At 45.4% G+C, this 9,995-nt stretch overlaps 1 protein-coding gene across 3 annotated transcripts in view; it reads right to left on the bottom strand.

Annotated features, from left to right (window-relative positions):
* Window positions 1-4,562: 4,562 nt before the first annotated feature.
* Window positions 4,563-9,995, bottom strand: part of LOC142819112 (uncharacterized) — a 111,246-nt gene continuing 105,813 nt past the window's right edge. Inside the window, exon 6 of one of the 3 annotated variants that reach the window (XM_075903730.1) lies at window positions 4,563-7,227. In XM_075903730.1, coding sequence (XP_075759845.1) covers window positions 7,063-7,227 — 165 coding nt within the window. In that variant the 3' untranslated portion in view covers window positions 4,563-7,062. The remainder of the gene's footprint in view (window positions 7,228-9,995) is intronic. The other 2 variants (XM_075903732.1, XM_075903731.1) reach the window with 2 other exon arrangements.

The following is a 9,995-nucleotide window of genomic DNA, read 5'->3' as shown; positions in this document are numbered from 1 at the left end:
AAACCCTTTTTTGACAGATCCTATATTCCTCAAAAAATGAGGTTTACAGGATCTGTCGAAAAAGGGTTTCTTTTCGACAGATCCGTGTCAAGACTGCTTTTTTTTTTTTTAAAAAGCGCCATTTCGGAAAAAAGTGGCGACCATGTTTATGCTAATGAAGCGTGGGATATTTAAATCCCTGTTTCATTAGCAATTTCGATGTGCCTAATCTACATCTCTTTGTCGACAGAGAGGTCTAATCACACCCTGATAGTGGGGCTGAATTTCCTTGTAGCTGCTGGCCGGATCCATGGAGTTAGGAAGGATGTGGGCATTGCGGCAAAAGCCTGTTCGGTCAGTGGCATGCTCTGGCCTTGCTTCTGCAGCCTTGTTCCTGACCACTTGTCACAAAGATGCGCTGAGTTCAGCAATCAGGTTATTGTCTTTATTCTGGGGGTTTGTTGGACTTCTCTGTGCTGAAAAATAACCTGATCACATCTGATTAGACATTCCCTGTTCTATTCACATAGCTGTAGCTCTCCAGAGAATTGCAAGGAAGCAATTCTCTGTGTTGTAATCTTTTTTTTTTAAGTTGCTCTGTAACACCTAGCAACAAAATAATGTTTCAACAAGTGTGTTTTCTTTGTTTTATTAACAAAAATCACCTTTCTCAGGACATAATCTGATCCTGTGTCCTAGAAGGCAGGAGGTTCTGGGTACTAGAAGGCAGGAGGTTCTGGGTACACATGGCCGCAAGGCCAGCTATTAAGAAAAATTACAATTTTTTTCAAGCTCTCTCCAGAGCGAAGGTTAAAGAGCTTGAGGTATCCCACAGGAAGAAATTCCCAAATGCATCTTCCCGGGTTCTCAAAGGGATTTTTGCATTTGGGTGGTGGAAGCAATACCAATCCAAAGCAGGGGATCTGTGACCTGGGGGAGTTTTTAATGGAAGCCTTTAGTGGCAAAATATTTTAAAATCTCTTGTGGGTCCTCATCTTCTGCCCTTGGCAGTGCCTGATTGCTGTATTGTTCAGGCAAACACCACAGGAAGATGCACAAAGCCTTGGGATGCGGAGATTTGGCAAGTCTCATCCATTATGGGACTGTCTACCATTAGAACACTTCAGTATAAGCTTGACATGACCTAGCAATTTTTCTATGCCAGGATGACCTTACAATAACAAGATCAGCTGACTTTCATGAGCTTCTTGTGTTACATTATTGACGGATTAAATAACATTTCCATATTCTATTTTTTCACGCCTTGAATGATTTTGTAGACCTCTAACATATTCCCTCACCCTTTAGTCATTTATTTTCCAAGCTGAAAAGTCCCAGTCTTGCTAATCTCTCCTCATATGGAAGCTGTTCCTTACCCCTAATTATTTCTGTTGCCCTTTCTGTACCTTTTCCAAGTCCAATATATATATCCTTTTAGATGGAGTGACCAGATCTTCATGTAATATTCAAGATGTGGGCATACAATGACTTTATATAGAAGCAACATTATATTTTCTGTCTTATTATCTATTCATTTCCTAATGATTCCCAATATTCTGTTAGCATTTTAGATTTCCTCTGTGCATTGAACACTTGTTTTCAGGGAACTATTCACAACAATTCCAAGATCTCTTTCTTGAGCGGTAACAGCTATTTTAGACCCCATCATATTTGTATGTATATTTTGGTTTATGTGCATTACTTTGCATGGATCAACACTGAATTCCATTTGCCCTTGTGTTGCCCAGTCTCCCAGGTTTATGAGATCCCTTTGTCACTCTTTGCCGACAGCTCTGGATATAACTATGTTGTGTAATTTTGTAGCATCTGCAAATTTTACCATCTCACTGCTGTTTATTCCTTTTTCAAGAACATTTGTAAGAAGTTTAACAACAATGGTCCAAATGCTGATCCCTGTAGCACACCACTATTTTTTTCCTATCAGGAAATGTTTTCATGATGATCTAATGATTAATTACTTGAATGCCAAGTCTTTTATTATCTTCATCACCCTGCCTCCCTCTGTTTATAAACAAACTCCCTGCCACAAAGGCAAAGCTGGAAGTCGTTCAATCTCTGTTGCAGTTAAGCCCTGCCTCTGGAGCTGGGGCATGTGCTTTTAGCAGACCTCAAGGATGAAATCCAGCAGGGGCGGGGTGTGTGTCAAACTTAAGGGGAGGCTTCTGACCTCCCTATGCCCCCGTAAATGGCACCCTTGTCATGAGATCAGTTACATGCCCAACATGTGTGTTTCAAAAGCCTCCACATCCACCCCTGTTGCGGCTTCTTGTTCTGTTCTACACTTAAAGCCCCCACTGGACATAAGTAACCACATTATTTCCTGTGTGAACCAGAGTTTCTCTTTTCATAAATGCGTCAGCAGGGTGCCTTTATGCAATACTGGAAACCTAAATGTGAGTTATGGGAATGTTCCCTGGTGAAAGTTCATTCTCCGGCATCAATCACATGATGTGACGCCCTGTGGGCTGCTGGGCTCAGAGCTGCTGGGGCATGGTTTGTCTCCTGGCTGTCATAGATAGTGGTTTAGTGACCTGGTCCTGTGTTGCCCAGGATCTGGCATTGTGGGCACATCTACACAGCAGTGTTATTTCGGAATAACTGATGTTATTACGAAATAACATAGTGGGCATCTTCACTGCAAGCCATTATTTTGAGATAAGGTCGAGCTGGAGGACTTCTTACTCCGCCGGCTGTAACCCTCATTTTATGACTTCCTGCTTTGTAGACGGTGCCAAAAGCCGAATTAAGCTATTTCGACTTCAGCCACACAATTGACGTAGCTTAAGTTGCGTCGCTTAATTCAGCTTTTGCCCTGCTGTGTAGACGCTCCTCGTGTGTCCTGCTGGCTGCATGGTGAAAGCTATGGTTCCTAGTGCCGGAATACTCATTACCATCCCTGGCACAGATTTAAGAAAGTCCACCTCCAATCTCCACCTAGCAGAATCCTTTTCTATCTTCTCATTGCCACACCCTGTGAGAACATGGGAAGCAAATGAACCTGTCACTGGAGCTGGGTGAACAATTCCTATGGACTCATTTGTTTGGTTACTTTGGCCTGTCTTCTGTGACTAGATCAGTATTTTGTTTTTTTGTTTTTTAATTTATGGGAAATTTTTTGATGAACAATTATGGTGAAACTCTTGATCTGTAGCTTATGCCTGAGCAATTTGTTGCAGCAACTCAAAATTTGAGCTATTATGATTGGACAGGTGGGGCGTGTTGTACATTGCTGCTCCTGGAGGGGAGGAGCAGCGCCTTCACAGTGTTTTCTGAGGCGAGTAGCCACGACTGCAAATTCAGAATGTGCTTTCTGTGAAGATTTGGCAACTTTTGCTTAAAATGAACTCTTTTAGTCAAACATGCCTGGTAACACACTCGTTCTCTGGAATATTTTCAGGACGCAAACGCTGAAGGAACATGAACTTAACTGAAGCAAGTATCAGTATTTTAGTCTGAATCTGCATAAACAACCAGAAGTCCTGTGGCATCTTATAGACTAACATTTATTGGAGCATAAGCTTTCGTGGGCAAAGATCCACTTCGTCAGATGCTTTGCTCTGGTCTGATGCCCACAAAGCTACCAATCAGCTGCCGCTGGATTGTGTGAGGAATATCAGGAGCTGGGAGTCCTGGCACCATGAGTGAAGAACTCAGACGACACCCATCATCACCCCAATCACCAGAACCCTGCTGGAAAAGACCTTGAAAAATGCCATCTGCTGCCACTACGCTGGCAGCATGAAGTGCCAGTTGGATCAGGGAAAGGTCTTTGAGGTGACCTGCAAATGGGACGTCGGCAACCACTTCCTCCCTGGAGGCTGCTTCACCCAGTTCACCAACTGTTCACCTACCAGGCTTGGCTCAACTGCTTGCCACTGAATGGAGCCATCCGCCATGGGAACCGGAACAAGTGCTGCAGGAAGTGCAGCGGCATCAGTGAGATGCTGCCCCATGTCCTGTGTGGCTGCCCGTCCCACTCCAAAGCCTGGAAGCTGCGCCGCACTGTCATCCAGGACCCTCTCGTCAGAGCGATTCTGCCATCCCTGGGGAAGGTGTCTGTCAACTCTGCCATCCCTGGGACAGGCACTGAGCCACACCCAGGCATTGTCACCAATGAGGAGCACAAGAGGATCAGCATGGGAGATGTGGTGGTGCCTTCTCAGAACAGGACCCCGGCCTTCCATGAGGCCCAGTCTCAGATGTGGTGAAATACGCCCCTCTGGCCAACACCCTGAGAGCACAGGGCTCTGAGGTACAAATCCACTCCCTGATCATCAGAACCCGGGGTGTTTGGGACCCTGACAACGAGCCAGTGCGAAGAACATGTGGAGTCGGTTAATGCTAGGGTTGGCAGCAGCTCATGGTGCCCCCAGTGCAGGGCAGGATTAAGGCATGGGCTAGCTGGGCAGCTGCCTGGGGTGCCAACCTAGGGGGGGTGCCTGATGGCAGTTGTAAGGGGCACACAGCACCCCTTACAGCTGCCATCAGGCGCCGCGCGCCCGGCTCCTGGATTGTGGGCTGCAGCAGCTCCCAGCAGCCACTCTGCAGCGGCTGCCCGGGGTGGGGGCCGCGTTAACCCCTGCAGCGCCAGCCAGCAGCACCCTTCCCCCCATGGCCGCGGGGCTCTGCACGGCCAGGCTCAGCCTGCCCCGGGAGGCCCTGGGCTTGCACACCAGTGGCGGTAGTCGGGCTAGGCCAGGCCGGGCACTTGCGTCCTGCTGCCTCCAGCTCTGCGTACCCTCCCCCATGCGCTGGGTGGGGGCAGGGCCGTGCATGTGCCCTCCCCCAACCTGGGGCGCTGGAATGGCTTGGTCTGGCCCTGCCCCAGTGGTGATCCTGCAGGGTAGCAGTCCCTGCTCACTGCCCCCAGTGGTCACTGTGCAGAATAGAAGTCCCTCCGATCAGCCCCTGCTCTTTCCATTTTATGAAAAACAATCCCATTCCAGGCAGATCTCCTTTTCCTGGCACAACCAAACCCTAACCTTGTTTTAAGTTAGAAGAAAGGAAGCTGCATACCAAATGTAGGGGTCCTAGTTCTTACCATATAGGAGGAGTTCTTGAACAAATGGACCTGCCACCCGTGGAACTAAAGGACAGATAAAGGGGGCCCAGAAGGTAGTGTAGATGGGGGCTCCTCCAGTGGCACAGTAGTGAAGGTACTCACCTTCAGAGCCAGGGTTCAAGCCCCACAGTCCTCTTCCTCCTCCTCACCCTGCCATAGGCTGCATGTGTTCACAGAGCCTGCACCTAAACCCTCTCTGTTACAGATTTGCCAGGCAGGGCTCAAGCAGGCTAGATAAGGACCATGCAGCCTCAGCACAGTCAGGGCTAGTGTTTGGGCTTTTTCTTCACAGCACTGTACAGAGGCACATTTCTAAAATGTATAGATTTGCTCTCAAAATTTCAGTGAAGCAATATTACTTCTTTGTTGTGGAGGAACTGAGCCACAAAGAGATAAGTGACTTTCCCATGGTAACACAGGAAATCTGTGGTAGATTAAATTCCCAACTCTAGATCTCACATACCCTACTTCAGCATCTTAAACACAAGCCAGATCTTCTTTCTTTTGCTTTCTGTATCCAGGGTCCCTTGTTTCCCACAGTTCACAGCAACACATGAAATTCATGGCTGGCTCCAGACAGTAATTAAGAAATGCAGCAGAGTTCAGGTGCTTTTTGACCTTCTCCCCCTTTGTTGGGCTTTCTGTGGAAAGCCCAATTAAGCCGAGTCATGGAGTATAAATGACAGATGACAATGAAGTTTATTTTATAATAATCCATTGTTTCTGGATGGTCACAAATGCCTACTGCAAGAAGGAACAGGCTTAAACTGGGACAGTTTATGGAAGAAAAGTAAACACAGATTTCCTGCCATCAATCTATATTGCAGGGTGAGTAACCACATTAAAAGAACGTGAAGCTTGCAAAGTCAAGTGCTGAAAAGTTAGAAGTGGAACTAAGATGGTGTGTGCAATGTGAAGAGGTTTGTACCGGGCATGTACCAATACAGATTTTGCAGAGTTTTACAACTTGGCCAAATTTGGCTGGATTTTCAGAGCAACAACAAAAGGCAAGCCCCTGGCACAAGGGTGACCCTCTACCAGATCTCTGAAGAGTGGGGGCACTAGAGCTTCTCAAAGTAATGGTAGAATTTGTTTAACATTGTGACACAGGATATTCTTCCCAAGGCTTGTTCTCAGAAATATCTGAACGGTTTGGCTGAAACTTAAAAAGCAAAACAAAACAAACCATCATTCTGAGAGAGAGACCTGGCATGGAAAACTTAAAATTGGGCAAAGTTATAAGCAATTAAACCAGGATCTTATAATGGGAAGTGTTGGGCAAACTTAATAATACCAACCTCCCCCTGCCCCAACAAACACACAAATAGCCCAAAGGCCAATGTTTCCCATGCACCTCTCTGCAGACTGTAAGCACCCTCTGCCCAACCAGCTCAAAATTCAGTTCTGTGGGTTTTAAATTTCTGTATGAAACCAGGCTGGGATGCAGGTGCCCGACTTGGTTTGATTCCAGATCCTGATAGATTTAAGCACAAGGATACCTGTGAGTGTATAAATTATCTTTTCAGATCATCTCCCCAGTTCCTGGGTCTGTTTTCAGTTCAATTTGCTCTCAGAGGGGGTGAGAGGGGAAACTGCCTTCTCTCCTGATGGGGAAGAAACTTCTGTTCAGGCAGGTTTGCCTCTGTGGTCCTGCTAAGTTCCCTTTTTGCACCCAGTGTGCGGTATTCAAACAAACACAACGTTTCCACTCCTGCTGAACAGATCCTGCTGAGTTTCATTGCTTCTGAGCCCAAACGTTGGCCTTTTTTACTCATTTCTTCTCACAAGACAACAGCAGCTGTTTAATTCCGTCAGGCCATCTCTCCATTGCATAAACTGGGAGACTCCAGTTACAGGCTGTATGTGTCCATGGGGCCTCTGCCTCCATCAGCTGACAGAGTCTGCGTCTAATCTCTGTTCCTTACAGATTTGCCGGGCAGGACTCAAGGAGGCTGGATAAGGACGATGCAGCCCCCCGTGCAGCCTCAGCACGGTCAGGACTAGTGTTTGGGCTTTTTCTTCACATCACTGTACAGAATTGCCTCCTGGGGATTGGCTGGGCATGTTGTCTTGGGGTGCTGCTCCACGTTGGCGTAGATGGACTGCTGCTCGGGAGTGGAAATCATCACTGTGGCATAAGAAATCTCTTCTGTCCCTTCCGATCTCTGAAATAAAAACATCGCTGGGATCAGAGGAAAGAAGCTAGAAGAGGAGCCCAAGTATCTGTGGCTGAGCAGGCCCTGGCTTCAGGAACCGCAGCGGATCCCTTTAAGCCAGTGACTTGTCTGGGCTGTGTATTGAGGACATAAGAACGGCCGTACTGGGTCAGACCAAAGATCTGTCTAGCCCAGTAGCCTGCCCCAGAGAGGGTGGACCAAAGACAATGATCAAGCGATTTGTCTCCTGCCATCCCTCTCCAGCCTCTGACAAACAGAGGCCAGGGACACCATTTCTGTCCCCTGGCTAATAGCCTTTTATGGACCTAACCTCCATTAAATTATCTAGCTTCTCTTTAAACTCTGTTATAGTCCTAGCCTTCACAGCCTCCTCTGGCAAGGAGTTCCACAGGTTGATTATACGCTGTGTGAAGAACTTTCTTTTATTAGTTTTAAACCTGCTACCCATTAATTTCATTTGGTGTCCTCTAGTTCTTCTGTTATGGGAACTAATAAATAACATTTCTTTATCAGCCCTCTCCACACCACTCATGATTTTATATACCTCTGTCATATCCCCCCTCAATCTCCTCTTTTCTAAACTGAAAAGTCCCAGTCGCTTTAACCTCTCCTTATATGGGGCCCGTTCCAAACCCCTAATCATTTTAGTTGCCCTTTTCTGAACCCTTTCCAAGGCCAAAATATCTTTTTTGAGGTGAGGAGACTACATCTGTACACAGTATTCAAGATGTGGGCGTACCATAGTTTTATACAGGGGCAGTAAGATATTCTGGGTCTTATTTTCTATCCCTTTCTTAATAATTCCTCGCATCCTATTTGCCTTTTTGACCGCCGCTGCACACTGTGTGGAAGTTTTCAGAGAACTGTCCACGGTAACTCCAAGATCTCTTTCCTGATTTGTCGTAGCCAAATTAGCCCCCAGCATACTGTACGTACAGTTGGGGTTATTTTTCCTGACATGCATTACTTTACACTTATCCACATTAAATTTCTATTGCCATTTTGTTGCCCAATCACTCAGTTTGGTGAGATCTTTTTGTAGTCCCTCACAGTCTGCTTCTGCCTTGACTATCCTAAACAGTTTGGTATCATCCGCAAACTTTACCACCTCACTGCTTACTCCTTTCTCCAGGTCATTTATGAATAAGTTGAAAAGGATTGGTCCCAGGACTGACCCTTGGGGGACACCACTAGTTACCCCTCTCCATTCTGAAAATTTAGCATTTATTCCTACCCTTTGTTTCCTGTCTTTTAACCAGTTCTCAATCCAAGAAAGGACCTTCCCTCTTATCCCATGGCCATGTAATTTACACAAGAGCCTTTGGTGAGGGACCTTGTCAAAGGCTTTCTGAAAATCTAAGTATACTATATTCACTGGATCCTCCTTGTCTGCATGTTTGTTAACCCCTTCAAAGAACTCTAATAGATTAGTAAGACATGATTTCCCTTTACAGAAACCATGTTGACTTTTGTCCAACAAATTATGTTCTTCTACATGCCTCACAATTTTATTCTTTACTATTGTTTTGACTAATTTGCCTGGTACTGAAGTTAGACTTACCAGTCTGTAATTGCCAGGATCGCCTCTAGAGCCCTTTTTAAATATTGGTGTCACGTTGGCTACCTTCCAGTCACTAGGTACGGAAGCCAATTTAAAGGATAGGTTACAAACCACAGATAATAGTTCAGCAGTTTCCCATTAGAGTTCTTTTAGAACCCTTGGATGAATGCCATCCGGTCCTGGAGATTTGTTAACATTACGTTTTTCTATTTGTTTCAAAACCTCCTCTAATGACGCTTCAATCCGGGACAGTTCCTCAGATTCATCACCCACAAAGGACGGTGCACATTTGGGAATCTTCCTAACATCCTTAGCCATGAAGACTGCAGCAAAGAAATCATTTATCCGCAATGGCTTTATCGTCCTTGATTGCTCCTTTTATAGCTCGATCGTTTGGGGGACCCACAGGTTTTTTAGCAGGCTTCCTGCTTCTAATTTATTTAAAAAACATTTTGTTATTTCTTTGAGTTTTTCGCTAGCTGTTTCTCAATCTTTTTTTGCTTTTCTTATTACATTTTTACACTTGATTTGACAGTGTTTATGTTCCTTTCTATTTATCTCACTAGGATTGGACTTCCACTTCTTAAAAGATACCTTTTTGTCCCTCACTGCTTCTTTTACATGGTGGGTAAGCCACGGTGACTCTTTTTTAGGTCTCTTGCTATGTTTTTTAATTTGGGGTATACATTTAAGTTGGGCCTCTATTATGGTGTCTTTAAAAAGTTTCCAAGCAGCTTGCAGAGATTTGGCTCTAGTCATTGTGCCTTTTAATTTCTGTTTAACTAACCTTCTCATTTTTGTGTAATTCCCCTTTTTGAAATTAAATGCCAGGGTGCTGGACTGCTGAGATGTTCTTCCCACCACAGGAATGTTGAATGTTATGGCCACTATTCCCAAGTGGTCCCATAACGGTTATCTCCTGGACCTGATCCTGTGCTCCACTCAGGACTAAATCGAGAATTACCTCTCCCCTTGTGGGTTCCTGCACCAGCTGCTCCAAGAAGCAGTCATTTAAGCCATTGAGAAATTTTTTCTCTGCTTCTCTTCCTGAGGTGACATGTATCCAGTCAATATGGGGATAATTAAAATCCCCCATTATTATAGCTGAAACAAAATACAGGATCATGTAGCACATTATTATAGAGTTCTTTATTTGGTAGCCTCTCTAATCTCCTTCAGCATTTCAATGTCAGTA

This window comes from Pelodiscus sinensis, chromosome 20 (assembly GCF_049634645.1).
Source record: "Pelodiscus sinensis isolate JC-2024 chromosome 20, ASM4963464v1, whole genome shotgun sequence".
Classification (NCBI taxonomy): domain Eukaryota; kingdom Metazoa; phylum Chordata; order Testudines; family Trionychidae; genus Pelodiscus; species Pelodiscus sinensis.
Note: the sequence above shows the minus strand (reverse complement) of the source record. Positions and strands in the feature narration are given on the sequence as shown.